Source organism: Fusarium solani (assembly GCF_023522795.1).
Source record: "Fusarium solani strain SB1 chromosome Unknown bctg00000010, whole genome shotgun sequence".
NCBI lineage: Eukaryota > Fungi > Ascomycota > Sordariomycetes > Hypocreales > Nectriaceae > Fusarium > Fusarium solani.
The window spans coordinates 437,218-459,761 of NW_027072147.1; the positions used below are offsets into that span (position 1 = coordinate 437,218).

General features: G+C 50.6%; 7 protein-coding genes across 7 annotated transcripts; 5 read left to right on the forward strand and 2 right to left on the reverse strand.

The window, feature by feature from the left end:
• Positions 1–23: 23 nt before the first annotated feature.
• Positions 24–2,673, forward strand: MRS44_014186 (uncharacterized protein; the record flags this gene model as incomplete). The annotated part of the gene is made up of 6 exons (XM_065618311.1): positions 24–178; positions 342–457; positions 499–550; positions 676–1,357; positions 1,406–1,745; positions 1,796–2,673. The coding sequence occupies 6 exons, from the start codon at positions 24–26 to the stop codon at positions 2,671–2,673; spliced, it is 2,223 nt and encodes a 740-aa protein (XP_065474383.1).
• A 742-nt stretch (positions 2,674–3,415) lies between these two features.
• On the forward strand, positions 3,416–4,951 carry MRS44_014187 (uncharacterized protein; the record flags this gene model as incomplete). The annotated part of the gene is made up of 2 exons (XM_046277365.2): positions 3,416–4,675; positions 4,730–4,951. The coding sequence occupies 2 exons, from the start codon at positions 3,416–3,418 to the stop codon at positions 4,949–4,951; spliced, it is 1,482 nt and encodes a 493-aa protein (XP_046127624.1).
• Positions 4,952–5,731: 780 nt separating this feature from the next.
• MRS44_014188 (uncharacterized protein) lies at positions 5,732–8,416 on the forward strand (the record flags this gene model as incomplete). The annotated part of the gene is made up of 4 exons (XM_046284792.2): positions 5,732–7,152; positions 7,209–7,799; positions 7,849–8,174; positions 8,229–8,416. 4 exons carry the CDS (start codon positions 5,732–5,734, stop codon positions 8,414–8,416), a joined length of 2,526 nt encoding a protein of 841 aa, XP_046127625.2.
• A 1,280-nt stretch (positions 8,417–9,696) lies between these two features.
• On the forward strand, positions 9,697–11,635 carry MRS44_014189 (uncharacterized protein; the record flags this gene model as incomplete). Its single annotated transcript, XM_046277366.2, has 6 exons — positions 9,697–10,171; positions 10,221–10,297; positions 10,526–10,634; positions 10,685–10,989; positions 11,040–11,093; positions 11,141–11,635. 6 exons carry the CDS (start codon positions 9,697–9,699, stop codon positions 11,633–11,635), a joined length of 1,515 nt encoding a protein of 504 aa, XP_046127626.2.
• A 1,551-nt stretch (positions 11,636–13,186) lies between these two features.
• Positions 13,187–14,012, reverse strand: MRS44_014190 (uncharacterized protein; the record flags this gene model as incomplete). Its single annotated transcript, XM_065618312.1, has 3 exons — positions 13,187–13,518; positions 13,580–13,712; positions 13,767–14,012. 3 exons carry the CDS (start codon positions 14,010–14,012, stop codon positions 13,187–13,189), a joined length of 711 nt encoding a protein of 236 aa, XP_065474384.1.
• Positions 14,013–14,787: 775 nt separating this feature from the next.
• Positions 14,788–16,575, reverse strand: MRS44_014191 (uncharacterized protein; the record flags this gene model as incomplete). Its single annotated transcript, XM_046277367.2, has 1 exon — positions 14,788–16,575. One exon carries the CDS (start codon positions 16,573–16,575, stop codon positions 14,788–14,790), a length of 1,788 nt encoding a protein of 595 aa, XP_046127628.2.
• Positions 16,576–17,429: 854 nt separating this feature from the next.
• MRS44_014192 (uncharacterized protein) lies at positions 17,430–22,162 on the forward strand (the record flags this gene model as incomplete). The annotated part of the gene is made up of 2 exons (XM_046282440.2): positions 17,430–17,554; positions 17,602–22,162. 2 exons carry the CDS (start codon positions 17,430–17,432, stop codon positions 22,160–22,162), a joined length of 4,686 nt encoding a protein of 1,561 aa, XP_046127629.2.
• Positions 22,163–22,544: the final 382 nt, after the last annotated feature.

A 22,544-nucleotide genomic window follows, 5' to 3' on the forward strand; every position in this document is an offset into this window, starting at 1 on the left:
TTATCTGGATCTTGACCGCCGCCATGGTGTATTATATCAACCTTCGGGGCAATGATGAAGCCTCAATGTTGTGGGGGAATCTTCGTGATGCAATCCTCGGCTTCGTCTCCCGCAAACGGCATTGGTCGGTTCAGAGCTTAGTCATCGGCAAAATTGAGATTGCCGGTCGACCCACTCGGTAACGTGACACTTGCCGACGTCTCCACCTCCGTCCTCGGCTCTCTAAGCTCACCAACCGGCAACTCGACTCGAAGCCAGGCCGATTACCCCGGAGTCAAGACATCCATCGGACCCGCACTCCGGAAGACCGAGTTTGTTCCAATAACTTGTGGGTTGACCAGGCATACGAACGGAATCCACCCAGTTCGTCTCGCATTCCAGGATGAGCGTTCAGACCACCAGACGACCCAGAAGACTGCTGGCAGCGTGAGCATCTCGCCTACTTCCGGCATCTTACGTACAAGATATTCTAACTGAGGATCACTGCAGCTGCCATAGATGTCACATTCAAAAGATCAAATGCTCAGGGACCCAACCGTGTCAGTCGTGCGTGAGTACTGGCAGGGTTAACGAGTGTCAATTCCCTGCCAGGGAGCGAAAGATTACAATCTCTGAAAGGTGTGTGCTCTGACAAGGCCTCAAACCCCATGTACTCATCCGAATACCCTCCTGTAGCTACCTCAAGAAGCTGGAGGCAGACAGCAAAAGATTACGTGCAGTTACTCAGAACCCAACACCAGAGAGCGAGCAGAGCTTCAACACCCCCTTCGACGATAACGAGACCGAGGACGAGCCACCATCGCTGTCCAAAGAGGAGAGCAACCTATTCAACCCCCTATTCGATCGTCAACCAGAAAAGCCTGTTCACGAACGCTCATCAGAGCCAGGCTTCATCGGAGAAGCATCATGTGCCGCCTTTAGCAACCGACTCATGTCGTGCCTTGACGACACCTACACACCATCCACAGCCGGCTTATCCAACTATTATCGTCTGAATACGCACGCTCGCATGCCTCTAGAAGAAGGCCCCGAGTTCCCAGAGCGGATGCACGTCAAGCTCCTCTTGAACGTTGCCCGGCGATTCATTGGCAATTACCATCCTCTCTTTCTAGAAGTCACGTTCATGCGAGAGATTGATGCTGTCTATCGGAGAGAGCTGATGCCCTCGACACTATGGCTATGCAAGTTCTACGCTCTGATGGCTCTAGGGGAGATCTACACACATAGAAGAGGTGTCGGTGACAACAACAGAGTGCCTGGCACAGACTATTATGTGCGGGCAGTGAACTTGCTCCAAGAGAACCAAGACGCCTATGAGGAGCCCTCTCTGATGCAGGTAGAGGTTTTGACACTGCTGGTAAGGGGAAGGGTCCGACTATTGTTACCCTGCTAATAGGACAACTAGGCATGGGCGTCCAATATTCTCGGTCGAATCAGAACTGCATACTGCTACAGTGGCATCGCCATGAGGCTGGCTCAGAGTCTAGGCATGCATCGGTCCGCTTCGAGGCATACAACGCTCACGCCAGTTGAACGAGAAAGTCGACGGCGGACTTGGTGGGTGCTTTACTTCTTTGACCGATTCTCGGCCTCGAAGCTTGGTCAACCTATCACTGTTAGAGATGAGGACATCGACGTCGAGATGCCAAGCATGGACGGTCTGACAAGGGAAGAGATGGCGGAATTCTTGGATCCTCAGAACCTGATTATCAACATCAAGCTCGCACGAATCATCGGGAACATCTGTGAGTCACCGTATCCCATCTTGTGTCTCGTTCTGACTTGACTCGCCTAGTGACACATATCTACGGTATACCGAAAGCTACGAACGGGCTCTATATTCACCAAGTACACGGCATCCTGAAACAACTTCGAGCATGGAACGACGAGCTGCCGCCTGAAATGAGAATCAAGGAACGGGGCACTCCTCGACCTGTTGCCAGCCTACACCTTGCCTACAATCAATGCATCATCCAAACAACTCGTCCCGTCCTTTTACATCTCTTCAAAATGCAGTTCCAGTTGGGCTCCAAGGTGCGAGAGGATGTGCCGCCACGTCAAAGCGTCTCGTCCATCACCTTGGCCTTGGCAGAGAGCTGTGTGAATGCGGCCCAAGCATCAAGCCGGATCGTTGAGGGCCTCTTCCTTGATGGCTCCATGGCTACATTTGGATATTGGGATGCACATCACATCTTTTCAGCAGCCATGATTCTGATCATGTCGGCCGTCATGAAGCCAACGGCTGTCAACTCGGATCATCTCGAGACCTTGTTGAGCGTACTTCGGTCGCTCAAGACTGATGGAAATATCCCTGCCGTTGATTTCTGCGAGAGGTTATCGCAGATTCAGGCAGGTGTCTCAAACTTGAGAGCCACTGGCCGATTAGACCCCGTATGCATCGAGAAGCCTCCGCTTGCTGGTCAAGTGGATGCGACACCAGATCCTACGATGGATGCAGGACATCCCTTTCAACAGACCATGAATATGCCAAGCAGTTCTGGTGGAGATTTGGGCATTATTAACTATGCTAATGTCGACGTTCTCGGTAATCCTCTCCTTGGTAGCTTTCTAGACGGGAACCAGGTACAGTGGTTGGATGCACTGTTTTCAGAGAATGGCACTTGGAAAGAGTTTGCCTCTGAGATTGAGGAACAGTTTCAGTTCGGATCGTAGAGATTACCCTCGAATTAGATGACGATAGTGTGCATCGGCTACAATGATTGACAAGCGGATGAAGTACTCCCTGCAATTACTCTGTGTTACTATGCTCCTTGATCGGCCGGCTATCAACCATTTACGGAATACCTGCTACAAATAGACTAGTCGATAACGTAACGGTATTATCGGTCGGCAAGTTCAAAGTTGCCACGGGTATACTCGCTTGTAGATATCGCCTATCTAAACAATGGGAACCAGAACAAGGATCCGAGATAGGTCAAGGCAGAAAATCATAAGTTTGTTATCGGGGTTGTTATGAGATATATCCGTATCTACCGGGGTCAGTTTAAATGACTCGCGTGAAACCCAACACCTGACCCGTTTATCCTCGTTTCGAGAAGGATTCCACGCAATCTTAACTCGGGCGACCCAGTGACGTCAACCCCTTGCCCCTACAAAGATCGGCAAGACACAAAATACCGGTTGCAACTGATTCATGTCGCCGGCAAACCCCTCACGGACCGGACCCTCTCCACCCCGACAAGGCAGGTCGTCGAGAACTACGGGAGCCCGGTCTTATCCTAGTCTCCATCCATGAACAATCTGGTGATATCTCCAGACGAAGATTCCCCTCACTATCTTTTGAGATCCGGGGTATTGTGGAGTAACGAGGCCCATAAATGGTCCATGACCCGACTCTCTGTTTGACATTTCTCTCCCTCTGCTCCATCACCTTTCTTCTTCATCTTCTGCAATCATGGCTTCAAAGATCGATGCAGCACTTTCCGACACGCTTCCTGACAAGGAAATCGAGGAGCAGCAACGCACTGCTCAAGATGACATCTACATTGACCCAGCAGCCGAAAAGGCTCTCCTCCGCAAACTTGACCGATGGATTGTCCCTCCCGTCATGCTTCTCTACCTTCTCAGTTTCTTAGATCGCGTCAACATTGGCAACGCTCGACTCTACGGCATGGAAGAAGACCTCGGTCTCACCGGCGACCAGTACCAGATCGCAGTCTCTGTGCTATTCGTCACGTACATTCTGTCAGAGCTGCCTTCGAACTTGGTCATCAAAAAATTCACTCCATCGCGTTGGATCGCATTCATCACGACTGCTTGGGGAATCGTGGCTACCTTGACGGGCATTGTGCAGGACTACAAGAGCTTGGTGGCCTGTCGCGTTATTCTCGGTGCCCTCGAAGGTGGTCTATTCCCCGGTCTGACCATCTACCTCACAATGTTCTACACAAAGCGCGAGTACGCCCTCCGAATCGGCTACCTCTTCGTGTCAGCTGCCATTGCCGGCTCCATGGGTGGACTCCTCGCTTATGGCATCGGCCACATGGATGGCGTTGCTGGGCTACGCGGCTGGCGATGGATCATCATCCTTGAAGGCATTCCCACTGTAATCCTGGGCATCTCAATCTGGTTCTGGTTGGCCGACACGCCTGATTCGGCTCACTACCTCACTATCAACGAACGAGAGCTCATCGATCTGCGCATGCGACAGCAGATTGGACACACCAAGTCTTCGGACCAGATGCACAAAGAAGATGTGTACGCGGGTCTCAAGGACTGGAAGATCTGGCTGTTCTGCATTGGCCAGTTTGGCGGAGATGTCATTCTCTATGGCTACTCGACTTTCTTGCCCACCATTATCCGAGGCCTTGGTGATTGGAGCATCGCGCAGGTCCAGGCACTTACGATCCCTTGTTATGCACTGGGTGCTATCAGCTACATCGTTGTGGCCTGGTTGTCTGACCGCAGTCAACGCCGTGCAGTCTTTACTGTGATTTTCGGCCTCGTCTGTACTACCGGATACGCTATTCTGGTTAGTACTGCTCCTGGAGGCGTCAAGTATTTTGGTTGCTTCCTCGCGGCCATGGGCTTGTACGTTGTCGTTGGTCTTCCCCTCGCTTGGCTTCCCAGCAACAACCCTCGATATGGAAAGCGTACGGTCGCAACCGGTCTTCAACTGACCATCGGAAACTCTGCCGGTATCCCAGCCCCATTTGTAAGTCTCGATTCGCTCCAGTCAATTGAGGAACACTGTCTAACATTGTTGCAGTTGTACAAAACCCATGAAGGCCCACGTTTCGTCAAGGGACATGCAGTCTCCATGGCCTTGATTGCCATGTCTTCGGTTATCTATCTATCATTCTGGGCCTTTTTCCGTCACCAAAACAAGCGAAAGATGGCTGGTAAGGAGGATCACAGGATCCAAGGTCTGACTGAGGAGGAGGCTGAGGAGTTGGGAGAGCACAACCCCCGGTTCCACTACACATACTAAGTCGACGGGCTGGAAGATGCATGCGTTTAATTCGTATATACTGCTTGTGAATATGCAGAAGCTTTGGATAATGGGGAAATTACTTTAGTAAATCGCAGTGGCGGAGTCAATCGATAGGTCTACCGTCTACCACGATCACTGGACGAGCTGGACTGTATTGCAATATATGGCACGACCGCTTTGAAGCAAAAATTCAATGAGAAGTGGATATCTATAAGCCTCTGTCTTGTAACTCTTCCGTATTTACTTCGTCTCTCACATTTCACTTGTCTCATCCCACAACTGTGACAGCTATCAAATGCGCCTTGTCCTCCAAGCCTTCAGCTTGGTGGTGGCGTTCACGCCAAGGCAAAAACAGCCATCCGGATGCCTTACAACCCCCTGCCTACATGTAGCTGCCTCGCGCCATCGAAAACACCAACCCCAATAGGCAATCCGCAATATCCACCACGTGAAACAGGGTCTAGATCATGTCGGCTGGCGAACTACATACCCAGGCAGAAAGGTGGATTGAGACTTGGCGGCCGGTGACAGGCCACAGTGAACCACTAGCCTCTATCCGATGACATGATGCGGCCATACGGACGTATGACACCGGCCAGTAAATCCAGTTCTTTCAGAGCCTTATGCAGCCACAGCTGAACTTGGTCGGCCTTGGATGCGGTCGCCTTGCCGCTGTGGAAAAACGAAACTGCGCGTCTCAGCCTGATTCTCATTCAACTGCAAAAATATGACAGGCTACCCCTCCCAGTTTCTTTTTTGTTCTGCAGCAGTTCAATCATGTCTAACAAGTTGAGACGGAGCTTCTCCGAGGTGTTTCGGGGCAAGAAGGCCTCGAGGTCATCTATCAACCTCGCCCCGGTCCCCGAGTTTCCCGAGATCGAACCCCAAGAGCCTCGTCGTGTCTCGAATGCCTTTGAAGATGTCGCATCCTTTGTTCCGTCGATCCATGAAGAGGCTCAGTTCGAGACTCATCTCCAAGATGCCGTCGTCGAATCTCTTCGCGATCGGATCAAGACTCTCGACCAGGAGCGAAACCAACAGGTTGCCAAGGCAGGGCGTCTAGAGCATCAGCTTCTGGCGAAGGATCAAGATCTTCAGGACATGCGACAACTTCTCGACCGAGACAGAGGAAGATGTCGACAACTAAATGACAAGATTGGTCGCTTAAGACAGGAGAAGGGACAGCTGGAACACCAACATGCACAACAGCTACAAGAACAGAAATCTCGTCTGGCCGAGGAAAAGTCGCTGATAAAGGATTACGCCGAGCAGTTGAAGGAATACCAAGTGTCTTATATCAGAATGTCCGAAGCTCAGGGTCAACTACAAGAGAGAGTCGACGAACTCGAGGCCGAGAACCGCGCCCTGCTTCAACCCACCAATGACGCCCCCGCCACGATGCAGCAAGAAAAGATCATGCTCACTAAAAAGGTCAGGGCTCTGGAAACTGAGCTGGCACATGAAAAGGCAGAGTGCGATGAGGGAAGAAGGGCACTTTTCGAAATGCATCAACGAAAGAGAGCAGTTGATGCTGAGAACAGAGACATGGCTGAGAAATTGGCCATGCAGGTTCAAGAGATGGAGGATATCAAGGCTGTGCTTGATCAACAGATGGCAGAGGTTGAGCAGGAGCGGCAGAGGCATGAGACTCAGATGGAAGAAGCGGCCCGGGTTCCTTGGAGTAACCCGACACCTCGGATGATCCTGGTCAACAACATGTTCTCCCAAGGTTTCCAGAACGCGGCAGCTCCTGGAAATACATCGAATGCCACTCCGTTCTTGCAGTCATGTTCGCTGTCTATGCTGACCAACAACCTTCTCGACATCAAGCTCGACACCCAGCAAGCTCGACGCCTAGCCGAAAATATCTCTACCGCAGATCTCAAGATCCTTCCCTGTGACTTGTGTCAGCTGCCCAAGTTTGCAAGCAAGTCCAACAACCCGCGAGTCCGCGTCAACGAGTTTGCGAGTGCATCGCAGCCGACTGCTTGCTGTTCCAAGTTCATCTGCACCGAATGTTACTTGAACTCTATCACAGAGTCCCTTACCGACGATTGGTGGAGTAACTTAGGGAGAGGAAGTTGGCTGACTTGCCCGGCACCAAACTGCGACCATGGTCTGCGTCTTACTCATCGAGGAGCCCTTGCGAACCTGCTGCGGCAGCTGGGTGACAAGGACTCCGATAACAAGATGGCCATGTAAGCATCGCTCGATGACAATTATTGCTTGTGCTTTTTTCACTAACTTCTGACAGGTACGACCGCATCCTTATCTTCCGAGCTGCTCTCGCCAAGTTGAATCCTCAGCCAAGCGATGAAGCCTTGAAGATTGCATCCAGAATGCATAGCCAACTCGCTGTAGTCGGTCGAATGTATTCGCTCTTCGACCCAGTCTTCAACAACACGGAACCCGATGAGGCTGGTCGGATCCCTCCATTCAACCCCGGAAATATCAAGATGATCCGTGTCGACCACGAAGGAGGCAGCATTCTAGTGCCACTGTTTATCCGCTTCATCCGAAGACAACGAACGCCAAAGGAATGTGCAGTCTGCACTGATGAATTCTTTGACGTCGACTTTGCTTCCGTGGAAGAGTGGTTAGATCTATGCGCCGGCTTCCACGGCGAGTGGATGTGGAAGATTCTCCTGTTCCCAGTGAAGCTAAGGATAGGGTGTAACCATGAGATTGACTTTTGCACTGGCTGTTTGGAGCAGCATCTAAAAACGCAGCTTGAGCAGTATGGACGGAGCCGATGTGATCAACTCGCCTGTCCCTCTGATGGCTGCGCTCGACGGCTTGATTATGACGAGGTTCGACTATATGCAGAACCGGAAACCTTTGAGCTGTAAGTCATCTTTTGACTCATCAGAGTCAACTACTGACCCATAGTCTAGATACGATCGCTACCTTCACCTCAACGCAATAAGCAAGCTCGAAAACTTCCGATGGTGTCTTCGCCAAGGATGTCCCAACGGTCAGCTCTACGACGACGGTGATGAGACGGACCCTCATATTCACTGCCAAGAGTGTGCCTTTGAAATGTGTTACAAACACATGATTCCTTGGCACGAAGGTCTCAGCTGTGAGGAGTTTGAGAGTGCAAGAGATCACGGTGACCCACAGTACCAGCAGACGCAAGACTGGATTGCCAACAACACCAAGCCGTGTCCGAACTGCAACCAGAACATTCAAAAGGGCGAGGCCTGTTTCCACATGACGTGTAAGTTTGCAGAGCTCTCTTAATAACTAACCTCGAACTAATTATTTCCCTTAGGCTCCAACTGTCACCATGAGTTCTGCTGGATATGCCTCGCAGACTGGACCCAGATCACACCCCGTCCGGGAGAACACAATCCGGAGGCACATGGGCAGGACTGCATCTTTCGCACCAATGGATTAACGCCAAGTCAACTTTTCGGGAGGACGGTGGAGGAGGCGTTGGCGCCCCGACGACGAAGGTGAGCTGCTGAGTAACATAGTCGGTGAGGATCAGAGAAAAATGCGTGTGTTTCTTTACATATATGAAGAATAGATATGAAGGAGACATGCCAGCGTAAATCGATTGAATGATCTTTTCTAGTCATTAGTAAATAGTATTTGAACCATCTTTCCATGCAGCGAGCCTCCAAGAGTCATCGTCATTCGCCAACATACAGGTCGGCTCCATGAGATCGCATACCCTACAGTTCTATGGTGAAAACAGGGTTCCTTCACGGGCGTCCCGAACACGAGTCCCAAAGCATAGACACTACACCACACACGTTGGTTGACCATTCATGTCTCAGTTGAGGCTTCAAGCGAGAGAACACGTTGGAACTTTTCTCAACAGAAGACCCCGAACCCAGCGGCTGAAAGGGAATGAGCAAATTATGATCGCCAGGTATTGCATCCTACCCTGTCGCTTGACGTTGCAATGCCACGCCGGCTGATTTGACACCCGGTCACGCGATCGACAAAAAACATGGTGATTCCAGATATCCGGGAGAGATCAACGTGTTTCGTGAAACAAACGACACGGCAGGAAGATAAGGAGCAATCTTTGTCTCAAGCATTTCCTATAAAAAGCAGAAAGGCATGAACTTGTCTGTTTCATAAACTTTATAAGAAGCAAAGGATTGTCAAAGCGGTGGAGCTAAACGTGCTGAGTGGGCCGCGTTTTGACCTCGGGTAAGCCACTTTGACGTGAGACAATATTCCAACCGGCTTCAGCGGAATTGATAACTGACCAGTTCTTTTGTATTTATGTCAGCCTCTCCTCGCTTAAAGGGGACACGAGTCAGGGTGGAAACTTTAATACAAATGCAGTCATTTCTGGTCGTGAGATCACCAACTGCCGTGAAACGATAGACTCGCTCATCTTAGCGTACCCACCGGTAGAGACTGAGCGCCTCCAAATCTAATTCCAGCTCAGGGGTGGATGATGTTAAGTGCTAACAAAGAGGATCTGTGCAGGTACTTCGAGTATGCAGCAGAGTTCCCCTTGGGCCAAGTCTCGTGTAAGGCTCAGCCCTGAGCCGCAAGTCTCCCTTAGCAAACGCGGCATTCAGTCAAGGTGATAGAGCACGTCCCGCATGAAGCCCTTGCAATTTGTGGGCATAACATGACAACGCGGATATACATGATCCGACAGATCCTTTGCACAAAGCCGACGTCTGCTATTAAATATGGCTTGCAGGCGTTTATTACTAGACGCTACCCGTTCTCTGATGTCCAGGTGAGCTCCACGCAACAACTCCATCTCAATGTTGTTCCACCGGCTGTCAGTTCTCTCGCTGCTTTCAGCGGTGGCTTGGGCGGCTCCAAGCACCACCCCCACAGAAGACGCTTGTGAGGAAATCTCCAAGGCCCTGCCGAAGCGCGTCTTCTTCCCCATCAGCATCAACTACAACTCCCAACAGTCCGACTACTGGTCCACCCTCCTCCGTGGCATCAAGTCTGCCTGCGTCGTTGTTCCACAGTCGACCGAGCACGTCTCCACGGCCGTCAAGATCCTAAACAAGTACCCCGACGTCAAGTTTGCGGTCAAGAGTGGCGGGCACGATCCTAATGCTGGGCATGCGACGGTCAGCAATGGAGTGCTCATTTCCCTTGCGGAACTCAAGGGGGCGACGTATGATAGGGACAATGGTGTTGCGTACGTGAAGCCGGGCGGAGAATGGAACGACGTTATCTCTGAGCTCAACAAAGAGGGTGTTGCCGTGGTTGGCGGTCGCCTAGGTGAGTTGGACATCAACTTCGGGATGCGATGTGTATTGACAAAGCTTAGGTGTTGTTGGAGTTGGTGGTCTTCTCCTTCAAGGAGGCATCTCTTTCCTGAGCTCCCAGTATGGTCTCGCTGCTGATGTAAGTCGATGTTGCCCTTGTTCCCTTGATAAAATGGAGACGTGGCATCTTGCACCCCGGTACCTGGCTTCCTATCGTTGAATTTCTATGGCGGCAGCCATGAAAGGTTAATAAGATGGAGCTTACTGTGTTTGGGCTTCGATGCCGTCATGTATCCGTCTTGGCTGTTGTGGCTGATGGAGACGTAAATCGACAACGCCTTTGGAATAGTGCTAACGTCCGTTCAAGAACATCGTTGGCTGGGAAGTCGTCACCGCAAACGGCACCATCGTCCACGTCGATGCTGCTAAACAGCCCGAGCTTGCCGTTGCGATGCGAGGAAGCGGTAGCCAGTTTGGTTGGACCCTCCTATAGTCTACTAATGATCACACCACTAACGAGCTTTAGGTGTTGTCACACAATTCACCATCAAGGCCTATCCCGTCAACGAGGTCTGGGGAGGCATCCGCATCTACGATGAGTCCAAGTCGGACGAGATCTTTGAGGCTCTGCACGAGTTCACGCCTTACAACAACCAGGACAACAAGGCTGCCATTATTGTTAGCAACCTTTACACCCTTGGTGCTGCGAGGTCTTTCTTTGTCTTTTACTTCTACCATGGCCAGAAGCCCCCGACTACTGGGCCGTTTGCCAAGTTCTTGAAGATCAAGACTTTGGTTTCTACAACCAAGACGCAGCCTTATCCTAAGCTGGTGAGTTACCTGCAGGAGTGTCAAGGCGCTTTCAACTGACATCGCTTCAGCTCAAGGCAAATGGATTCGGCGTTTCGCTCCTGAACTCGAGACAGTCGTTCAGAGTATGTGGCCACACCTCTCTACTACCAAGACCATCTAACACGTCTAGACTATCACAATCCCATACGTCGCCTCCCACCCCGGCATCTACGACGAAATCTCAGACAAGATGAAGTCCATCTCCAAGAAGTACTTCTCCAACCCCCTCAACCTAGCCTCTCAATGCTCCGTTGACTTCCAACCCCTCACATCCATCATCGGAAAGCACTCCGAGCAACGAGGCGGCAACGCTATGGGTCTCACCAAGAATGACCCTGATCGCATCATCTTGGAGCTTCAGTGCAGCTGGACCGACAAGGCCCAGGATGACATTGTGCCCCAGTTCACCAGGGACTTGACGGATTGGATCGAGACTAGGATCCCAGAGTGGCTTGAATCTGACGGACAATCTGCGGACCAGTATCTTCCCCTGTTTATGAATGATGCTATGGCGGATCAGAATGTTACAGGGAGCTACAAGGACTATGCCAAGTTCAAGGCCCTTCAGCTCAAGGCGGATCCTGAGGGTGTCCTGAGGACGAGGGTTGGTGGATTCAAGTACTAGCCTCTTTTCATGTACCACTACCATTATTATTGTCTGCAATGATGACAAGAAGCCATCAGCCACAACGGCATAAGACACAGCTATCGATACATAGCGGCGTCAAACCCAATACCGTAAAACACCCTAACGTGATTTTGTGCTGATGACCAGAGACAATACTCAGTCTCCTGGTTTGAGCAATGGCTGCAGACCTTGTAATTGTATCAGTAAGCCCGGGGACAAAACCGAACATCTCAAACTCTATTTTCGTTTCTAGAGTTGAGTTCCTGCTGGTCTAAGCTGAGCTACCGACCCACCGTGCGAGGGCCAAGGCCTCGATTGACTCACTGGTGCCGGGTCATGAGGTGTTTGAACGCGCAAATAAGGCCCGGATACTACTTAAACAACCTTAACTACCTGCTTTTCATGATCAAAGAAGCTAAAACCACTGGGATCACTTGTCCCCACGTGAGTCGCTAGTCCTACGCGTGTCATCTCTATACCCTGACCGTAAGGCTTGACGACAAGCCCGTAGAAATGCGAAAAGAGTGGATTCCATATTGTCATCATTGGAATAAGGTAAATGACAGGCATCTCTTCAATCTCATACGCTCGGTCAGGGATCCACGTCAGTTGTAAGGATCTCAGCTCTGAACAGTTAGCACGAATGTCCGAGACCCCGAAACTTGCAGGAATCAAACACCCATCCAATGTAACAAACCCAGCCTCGACTTCACCCGTAAGAGACGGGCCTGCTGGAGTGCACTTGCCCTCACGAATCAGCGCGTGGTCCTGCCTAGACTGTGTGAGCGCTTCGCTGGATAGGTCCAAATAATACTCTATAGGCCCGTCGACTGAGGCCCATGACCAACTCGGCGCCCGCCATCTCGTTTGATGTAGTTCCTTTGGTTTTGGGGATTTCACGTTCCAACACATGTTAGCCAGCAGAGTCTCTTTCCAAAGTCCTGCCAAGTAGCTTTCTTGACTTCTAAGCGTCATTGCTTGCGCCAATCCAGACAGAGCTGGTAGCTTGTCATCGAGACATGTTAGTTGCAATATTGAGTACTGCATCACCAGTCGACGCCAAAGTTTACCAATGCCCCTGATGTGACCCTGGTTATGAAGGTCGAGCTTTTTGATCCCTGGTACCGGATTCGTTGCTCCTCCACACTCGCATGTGCGCATTTCGATGCAATCCCACACTATCTCCTATCGACCGAAGTAGATTACCCTAGGCGCCAACAATCGCTCCTAAAAAGCCCATGCCCTTATAAGTATAGGGAATTCAGTCAAGACTTTTGGATTTGGTAGAGAGGGAAAATGGGACACCTTGCGCATCATTACCAGTCCAAAGGCAACGCCGGGATCTAGTGTAGTAAAACATCCGCCGTTGGCTGCATTTGCCCAAGCCGCAGCTATAGTTAGATAGGAGTTGCGGTAAATGCTGGCCATATTCCCACACTCGCGCTTCCAGTCTTCATGATAGTCCTCATTCTAGATGATGCAGAGGGCGTCAATCCACAGATATCGCATCTTCAGTCCCCGGACGACCGCGACGGCGTCCTGAAACGTTTATGGGAGGTCCTCGAGATCGATTCCTCGTTCTAAGTGATCTTTAAGGTTGTCCTGCGTTGTCATAGTAAACTCGGACTTTCCCCAGCAGTAGCTGAGGCACACATAGCGGCCTGTCCGACCCCTTGGTTCCCACAGTGATACCCTGGTAGATGAATCCAGGCCCAGATCCAGAACTCGGGTGGGTAGGACTGGGTCGTGTGCTGATTCACAAGACGGGTGATTGTTGATACAGTCGTCTAACCATCGGCGAGCAAGACGCACAGAAGCGGAAGACCCTGTTGACTCTGCCGATGGCAACAGGCCTTGAAGGCCCCACGGATTCGGAGTGTCTATTGGTTCCGACCTTGTAAGTATCCACACAGGTTACAATGGAGAAGGAATATCACTCACTCCCAATTGCGGACAGAGTTATAGAAGTACCCCCAGAACGGAGCTTGAATCTCAAGACCGAAGCTTCCTCAGTAGAGCCCCATGCAAGCTCGAGGTTTTTCCAACCTCTTGTGAAGTTCGACTTAAGATACACCTGTAGGAGAAGTTCGCACTGTCGACACTGTTCCCTACAACGATCAGGTTGTACCCAGGAGTCACAGCACTCGTTTGATTTGTTCTTATCGCGAACTTGGGATCTCAACGCTGCCTTTAACCACCCCCACTGCGGGCAGGCCTCAGTGAGCGGATGTTCAACCATCTCGGGAACAGGCACGGATGACGAGTTTAGATGGGCCGAGGTAGTTAGTTCCGTGATATCGTCTCCACTGATCTCGTTCAGACCAGCCTCATTGGGGGCGATCTCGGGAGACGATAACTCTGGAGAAGTTGGCATGGCTGGACCGTAGAAATTTTAGAGTAACAAGGTAAAAGTCCCACGAGATCAAAGCTAGGAGAAACTAGAGGGTTGAATGCATGACAGCTTGGCTGGTGTTAGAAGCTGAAATCACCCATGCCTTGCTATGGGATGTAGTCTTGATGCCTATGTCATATATGACAGTCAACGAGTAATGTGTTCTTTGTTATAGTTGAAGCCCCGCCCTGGATGGGTTAACTGAGCCAGAAGATCGATAGCCGACGAGAGAGTTGGGGTTCGACGTCAAACGGGCCTATGAATGTAGTTGAACGAAAGAAGTTGAGTTACCATCAAAAAATTGCAATTGGGTTGTGGCTATGCAGGGCAATTCTGCCCAGCTGTGTGCCCAAGGCGATGCCCAAGAATGAGACTGTGGCAGTGTTGGCGAATGATGGAGAGGCTTGGCAGGCTTACCTGCGCCTTTGCAATTTCATTGGAGCTGAGGGCATACTGATTGTTTGCAACCATTGGTTCAGAGCAATATTCGTCTCTGGGAAAACCCATCTTTTTTCTGAGTGTTTTCTCAAGTGTGTGTCTCCCTGTGGCTAGCATGAAAACGTCGAGTCTTTACAGCCGGCGCTGTTAGAATCCTGTGTGTAATTACGGCAGACCTCGCAAATGCCATTATATGGATTGCCGGCTCCCACAGAAATGTGACTACAGATATAAAGTAGACCTATCTTGATCAACCAGGCCGCTCAACTGGAGCCTGCGTGATCCTCACTCCGTAGTCTCCAAACAAGACGCATCGCCTTCAGATACTCCCCCGATCCCTAGCCAATCCCCACTGCGCAGGGTACTTGTACCGATTCGCCGACAATGCAACAAGCACCCTACCGTAAAGCATCGAGTTAACTAACCCGCGGAAGCCACCGGCGCTCATCAACTCGGCTGCGCCATCCTCAAGGGGACCCCTGGGCTGTATGAGCTTCAGCTCTATTGCTTCAGCTTGCGCTTGGCTCATGGCTGTGATTTCCTTGCTTGGGCCCAAACCGACTTGATCCAGAGTGGTGTCATGCCCACACCGTTCCTTTATGATGGTTTCAATCAGGTTGACAAAGTCCTGCTCGTTTTTGACCTCCCAGGCATCTTCGTCATGGTGACCCTGGCAATCAATACCATAATTGCAAAGCGCCATGTTACCATTTGGGGAACGTCGGTGAAAGGCAAGAAACGCGCGGAGAGCAAAATTCCACACGAAAAAGGTCGATTCCGGACAAGTCAACTTGTCTCTGTCTGTCGCTGTCGGTTCCAAACACGTTTCGCACGACCGTTCATTTTCCGGAAAGGGAGCATATGCCTTGGCAATATCAAAGTGCCGGAGGTAAGGATGTCTTTTCGGAAGCTCTAGGTAGTTGATAATGTTCCGCCGTATCTCTGGGGGCATGTTGACCTTAACGAGGGCCTTGTGCACCAGGGCATATTCCGCGTTTGTCAAGCACGGCTCCGTCGTTTTTCGCGTGTCCAAGACAAACCGACGCGAACGATCGAGAAACTCGATATACTCGTGAAAAAAGCATAGTCTGAAACTAGCTGGGCGGAGGTGGTCGGACACAGTAGAATAGTAGCGGAACCGTTGTCGGATCGGGCCATCGGAGCCAATCTGTTTCCAGAAACATTCCCCAGGCTTCACTTGGTCGTCATCCGGGACGGAATATCTCGCACATTCTCTGGCATCACCTGGGAGGCTCCCTCTGAAAGTCTTCCAGTCTTCAAGATCTCCTTCTCGCTCGTCTGCTGACATTGCCCATATGAACCGGCGTCCCTCGATCCCGTTCATAGCAGTCAGTTCCTCTGGCGAGAGCGCTTGGGCAAGCTTTCGTAAGCGACTCGCTCCGTCTTGGAGATCATCTTCAGGTTGTAGAGCATATTGTGTAAAGACCCAGTCGAATCTTTCACTCTCGGTACTCGTGGTCCAGATATGACGCAGGGATGCAAGTAAGGTGTCATCAATTGCCCTGCACAGTCGAAACACTGGCCGACCCTCTATCGCAGATCCTATTTTGGAGAATTTCAGATCTAGAGAACGCTGATTCAATAGCCCGCTGGACAAGTAAAGGATCATGCGTGCAGAGAGGAAATGTCCCGACGGAAGCTGAGAGAGGGCGCTGATAGGCTCTAGAAAGGATCTCCAGACGGGAAGGATGTCTGGATTTCGTACGTCTGGATGGCGAGTCTTCTTGCTAAGCATGGCGATTGAGTCGTGCATTTTCAACAAAAGCGTCTTGATCTTGGTGTAAACTTCATCTTGCCGGGTGATATTGATACGCAGTTCAATAGCTAGTTCGTTGATTTCGGTCACCAAGTTTGAGTTTTGACTGGTAAGAGTGTGAAGGAACGCTTTATAACCTGCCACTTCTGTCATGGCTCCGATAGTAGCATTTGACGAGGGTTGGTCTATTAAATGAAGTTCGATGTTGGGTGAGTTGCGAAAGGACCAACAGTTGAGTCGGGTCGCTAAGCTCCCGCCTCCACCTCCAAGGAAATGCGGTGGATCATCTTTTGCCCGGAAGCAAGGACTAGCATCCTCCAAGACGCCCATGCTTAGCTAAGATAGTACAAAAGTGTGACGATATACCTAGCCTAAGCATAAGCAAAAGAAAAGATAAGTAAGGGAAATAATAATATAATTACTTTCTAATACTATTAAATTACTTATGATATTTTTCCGCGCAAGACTTCGTCTATTTTGCCGTGATAACTGCAGAGGGCTGGCTGGTTTAGCGTCTCATGTTTTTCAATGACCACATGGGTGGCTTGGCAGGCACAGGATTAGGGATGATGTTTTCTAACTCCTAGGTGAGATTATGTCAAGGTTGAAAACCATTGATTCAAGTTGAGATAAATGATGTTACGTGAACAATTAACGAGAGATTGCCAGCAAGAATCGACAAAGCACTGAAAATAAACAAAAATCGGTGCTATGAATTCATCAAGCATGACTGCAATACCTGAAGCGTCAAAACAACACCTCTTAATACGACACTGCCACCTGATCAGAATCCCTTAACACGGAATTTCTATCACAATAAAATACCGATGGCCGGCAAATCAAATAACTTGAGGGTTCAACATCGATCAGGCCAGACCGGGTCCCGAAATTCCGGCCATTGAGGCTTAGAGACAGGGATTATCACCCCCATCAACCACTCCCGTAAGCCCAACACTCCGGGAGCGGAATCCCGTTCGAGCCGGTAGCCACCAAGTTGACGACGACTCGATGCAAAACATGATCAATCAGCCTTGTGCCTCCAATTTTGGACAATTAAACGCGCGTCTTTGACGTCAATCATTTAAGCTTATTCTTCGAATCCATCTCTATAAGAACGTCGGGCCATGATGTGTAGATGAGGTGACCATCAACAACTTGAACCATCTTCATCCCCTATTTCTACGATGGGGCTTTTTTGGCGACAGCTTTGGACCTTGACGGTCAAGAACTTGAGAATTATTTTGTTTCGGAAATGGATATGGACTCCTCTTCGCTCTTTTGTCCTGCCACTGCTTTTTGTCGTCTTTTTGTAAGTCTCGCTCACAGTCGGAAGAAAGCCAATGCTAACTTAACCAGATGCTACACAAAGAACCTGTTCTTTCCTCCGTCGACCTACGGAATCGGACCACCTCTTACTATTCGAACGCTTCCTCAGGCTATCAGTGCCGTAACCGGACACCGAGATCGCATCGTTTTTGTCAACAATGGCTTCACAAGAGGCGATATCGACAAAGTCATTTCAAAGGTGGCCGGGCCCCTCCACGATTCGAACATCGACATCGAGATTGTGAAGAGTGAAGGAGATCTCCGGGTCCTATGCAGTACCTCTGGCCAGGGCTCATCGCCTTGTGTCGCTGCAGCAGTCTTCCACTCTTCGCCCTCGGAGGGAGAATGGGGCGTTTGGAACTACACACTCCAAACCGACGGCTCTCTCGGCGGCTCTGGCATCAACATTGACAAGTCGGACAATGATGCTCAAGTCTACAGTCTTCCGCTGCAGCATGCCATCGACTTTGCCATCGGCAGCATCAATTTGACCGTTTCCAAAGACGTTCTTTCCACCAAAGTCCTCGAATATCCCTTCACGAGCAGATCGAACAAGGAGCAGAAAACATTCATCGATGAACAATACATGAAAAACATCATCTCGATTCTGGCAATTCTCTTCTACCTCGCCTTGATCGGTATCCTCTACCAACTCGCCGGTGTCATGGCCACCGAGCGAGAGTTAGGAATGGCGCAACTGCTCGATACCATGATGCCCAACGAAGCAACATGGCAGCCCCAGGCAGTTCGTCTCTTGGCTCACTACCTTGCCTTTGTTATCCTTTACGGCCCGGGCTGGATTGCCATGGGTGCTATCATGGGCGGGATGGCGTTCAAAAAGACCACGATTATCATTCCCATTCTCTCCATGATTCTCTGCGGACTTTCTTTGACTGGGTTTACAATGTTTATCGGAAGCTTCTTTCGAAAGGCACAACTGAGCGGAATCACCTCGGTACTCATCGGCCTGGTCTTCGCTATTTTAGCTCAGGTATCTGGGAATCTACAGACTTGGCTCGTCGTCATTCTATCTCTCGTCTTCCCTCCCATGAATTTCGTCTACCTTATCGTTCTCATGGCACGATGGGAGAGACACGGCAAGGGCGCAAGTTTCGTCGGGCCAGCTCCGGACTCCACGTCTACCAACCCTGTCATTGTCTTCTGGCTGTTTTCCATTCTCCATGCTATCGTCTACCCTCTACTTGGCGCCTTTGTTGAGAGAGCATTATTCGGAGCGACCTCAGCCAATCGCAAAATTGGCTCCCCCAACTCTCCGGTAGCGGTTCGACTTGACAAGTTTACAAAGACCTACGAGCCACGACTCATGCAACGAATCCTATCACGCTTCACGAAGAGGCCGCTGAGCTCAGTTCATGCTGTCCGGAGTCTTGACCTTGAGGCCTTCCGAGGAGAGATTATGGTCCTTCTCGGCGCCAACGGCAGCGGCAAATCAACCACTCTGGACGCCATTGCTGGCATGCATTCTGCTTCGGATGGCGAAATATCACTGAGCTACGAGATGAGTGGCGGAAAGCTCGGCTACTGCCCTCAGAAGAATGTCCTATGGGATGAACTCACAGTGGAGGAACACATCCACATCTTTGACGGCATTAAGAGCACCAGGGGCCACTCTTCAGCAACCCAGATCAAGAGACTGATCGAAGGATGTGACCTGTCCAAGAAAAAGTCGACATGTGCCAAGGCCCTATCGGGCGGTCAAAAGCGCAAGCTGCAGCTAGCTCTGATGCTGGTTGGTGACTCTACAGTCTGTTGCGTCGATGAGGTTTCTTCCGGCGTCGATCCTCTGTCTCGAAGAAAACTCTGGGATATTCTCCTTGCTCAACGTGGCCGACGGACGATTCTTCTTACCACTCACTTCCTCGACGAAGCTGACTTGCTGGCTGACCGACTTGCGATTCTATCCCACGGTTTACTTAAGGCCAGCGGTACTTCAGTCGAGTTGAAGCAAACCCTGGGCTTGGGGTATCGCATTCACATCTACCATGCACCCGGGTCGGCCGAACACCAAGTGTATGGCGATGAACTCCACACTAAGCAGGATGAAGAGACGGTTTACCTGTCTGGGAGTTCTGAAAATACTTGCCGTCTCTTGCGAAGATTGGAAGCAGATGGTGTCACCGAGTATCAAGTGGATGGCCCAACGCTCGAAGATGTTTTTCTGAAGATTGCCGACGAGAACTCTCCAAAGCCGGCTCAAAAATCCCGGAGAAGCGGCCGTCATGAGCGAGACATCTCTGGTGACTCGTCTACCTCCCTAGTACGGTCATCACGTAACAAGGGGTCCTCGATCCAGAACCTCCTGACCGGAAAGCGAACGACTGTTTTGACACAGGCCAAGGTGCTATTCTCCAAGAGATTTGCCATCTTCCGCAGAAACCCGATGCCATACCTGGTAGCCATCGCCATACCCATCATCGCCGCAGGTTGTGCTTCAATATTTATCGGTGGGCTTGGTGCAACGAGCTGTGACCCCAGCATCGAATCACTTAAGTCAAGCCAAGACTCGACATCCCCACAATCCTATCGAATCGTGGCCGGTCCGGAAGAACAGCTCTCAGATGCCGCAATGGATACGATTAGAAAGAGCCCCGAAGGATCTGTGACCCTCGTCGACACCCTTGAGCAGTTTCACCAGGAGGTTCAGAAGCAATACGCCAACCTTACGCCTGGAGGTTTCTTTCTTGGAGATGAACCGACTTTTGCCTGGCGCGCAGATGGACCTCTGGCATTTGGACACACAGTTCAGAACTTGATCGATATCGAACTTCTCAACGTCAGCATCTCGAGCAACTACAAGGTTCTCGCAGTTCCATATTCTGGGAGCATTGGAGACTTGTTCATCTTTTCAACCATCTTTGTTTTAGCCATGGCCGTATACCCGGCGTTTCTTGGATTATACCCAACTTTTGAAAGGCTTCGAGGTATTAGAGCGATGCACTATAACAATGGAGTGCATGCATCATCTCTATGGCTGGCATATCTTGCCTTTGACTTTTTGGTGACGTTGCTGGTAAGCACAGTCGCTACAATCATCTTTGCAGCCATGTCAAGAGTGTGGTACCATCTCGAGTATCTCTTCACGGTGCTGCTTCTCTACGGAATCACTTCAACACTCTTTTCTTATGTCTTATCGTTAAGAGCTAAGTCTCAGCTGGCTGTTTTTGCCATTTCAGCGGGAGCCCAAGTGCTGCTCTACCTGATCTTCTTCATCGCCAACACCACAACTTTCACGTTTCAGGATCCGGCAGACCAAGGCTCCATTCTGAACATCATCTTCTATGTCATGGGTGCTGTGTCGCCTGTAGCCAGCTTGGGTCGCTCGATTTACTTGTCCATCAACTTGTGGGGGATTTCTTGTCAGGGAAGAGACTTCGCGTCTTATCCAGGCGCCATCGACGTATATGGAGGACCCATCCTCTACCTCGTTATTCAACCCCTTATACTCTTAGCCGTTCTGCTCTGGAACGACTTTGGCTTCAGCTTCCACTTCCAACGACCCAAGTCAAAGCCCAACAACGGAGATGGTGACCCTATTGAGCTCGAGTTGGGATCACGCCGCAACGGAACCTCGACAATCAAAGGAAACAGCCTGGAGGTCATGGGTCTCCAAAAGAAGTTCAAGCGTGAATTCGCTGTCCAAGATGTCAGTTTCGGAGTTCCTAAGGGCGAGTGCTTCGCTCTTCTCGGCCCGAACGGAGCGGGCAAGACGACCTGTCTCTCCATGATCCAAGGCGATCTCCTGCCTAGTAACCGCGATGCCGAAGTCTCTGTCGACGGCATTTCGATGATCAGACACCGTGCTCAAGCCAGATCTAAGCTGGGAGTTTGTCCACAGATTGATCCACTGGACACCATGACAGTTGGTGAGCACTTGCGTTTCTACGCCGAGATTCGCGGAATCAGCAACCCAAATCACAATATTGACATCATCCTGGATGGTCTTGGAATTCGCCAGTATGTCGACAGAAAGGCGACCAAGCTTTCAGGTGGCAACAAGAGAAAACTGGCTCTTGGCATCGCACTGATGGGCAACCCAACTGTGTTGCTGCTTGACGAACCCTCTTCAGGAATGGATGCCCTGAGTAAACGCTTGATGTGGCGGACCCTTGCTTCCGTGATACCAGGTCGAGCTCTCGTGCTAACAACTCATTCGATGGAAGAAGCCAATGCCCTTGCGAACCGAGCTGGAATCCTCGCCAAACGGATGCTCGCCCAGGGCACGACGAAAGAGTTGAAGATGAGGTATGGCGACGGCTACTCAGTGCACCTGGCTCATCGCGACGCACCAAACACCAATCAAGCCGACATGGAGGATATTTACGATTGGGTCCACGGGCAGTTCCGCAACTTGAAGAGCGTCGACACGGACTCTATGAATCACGGACAGATGAAGTTTGAGATTTCCCTTGGTCGGGATGACAGCAGCTTGTCGCTAGCGGATGTATTGGAGAGGATTGAGATGGCCAAGAGCAGACTTGGGATCGAGTATTATAGTGTTAGTAGGGCTACTCTTGACCAGGTCTTCTTTGGTGTTTTGGAGGAGAACTATTGTGACGAGGACAATCATTAAGGAGGGTATGAAAAGGGACACACCTACTATCGTTGCGAGATCCATTCACTGAAAGGGGCGAGGAAGCCGGAGCCTAGAAATTCTAACCTTGTGGCAGATGAGTATCTCTACTACAGCACACAGTATGAGCCGAATCAGGCTCCCACTCCAGACATGTCAAACAGGAAGGATGGGGAGATGACGGTGCTTATTGGACCAAACCGAGGGGCTCATGCAGTCATCATTGCTTTTCGTGTGTCTCGGAACTGACAGGACCTTTTGTATCACTGTTGTGATTGCCTCCCATGGCACCAAATGTGACGATGCAGTGTGTAGATGGCTTCAGAGGGGAAAACTCCTGTCCTTCCGTGACATTGAGCGCCTGATATAAAACGAGTAGATG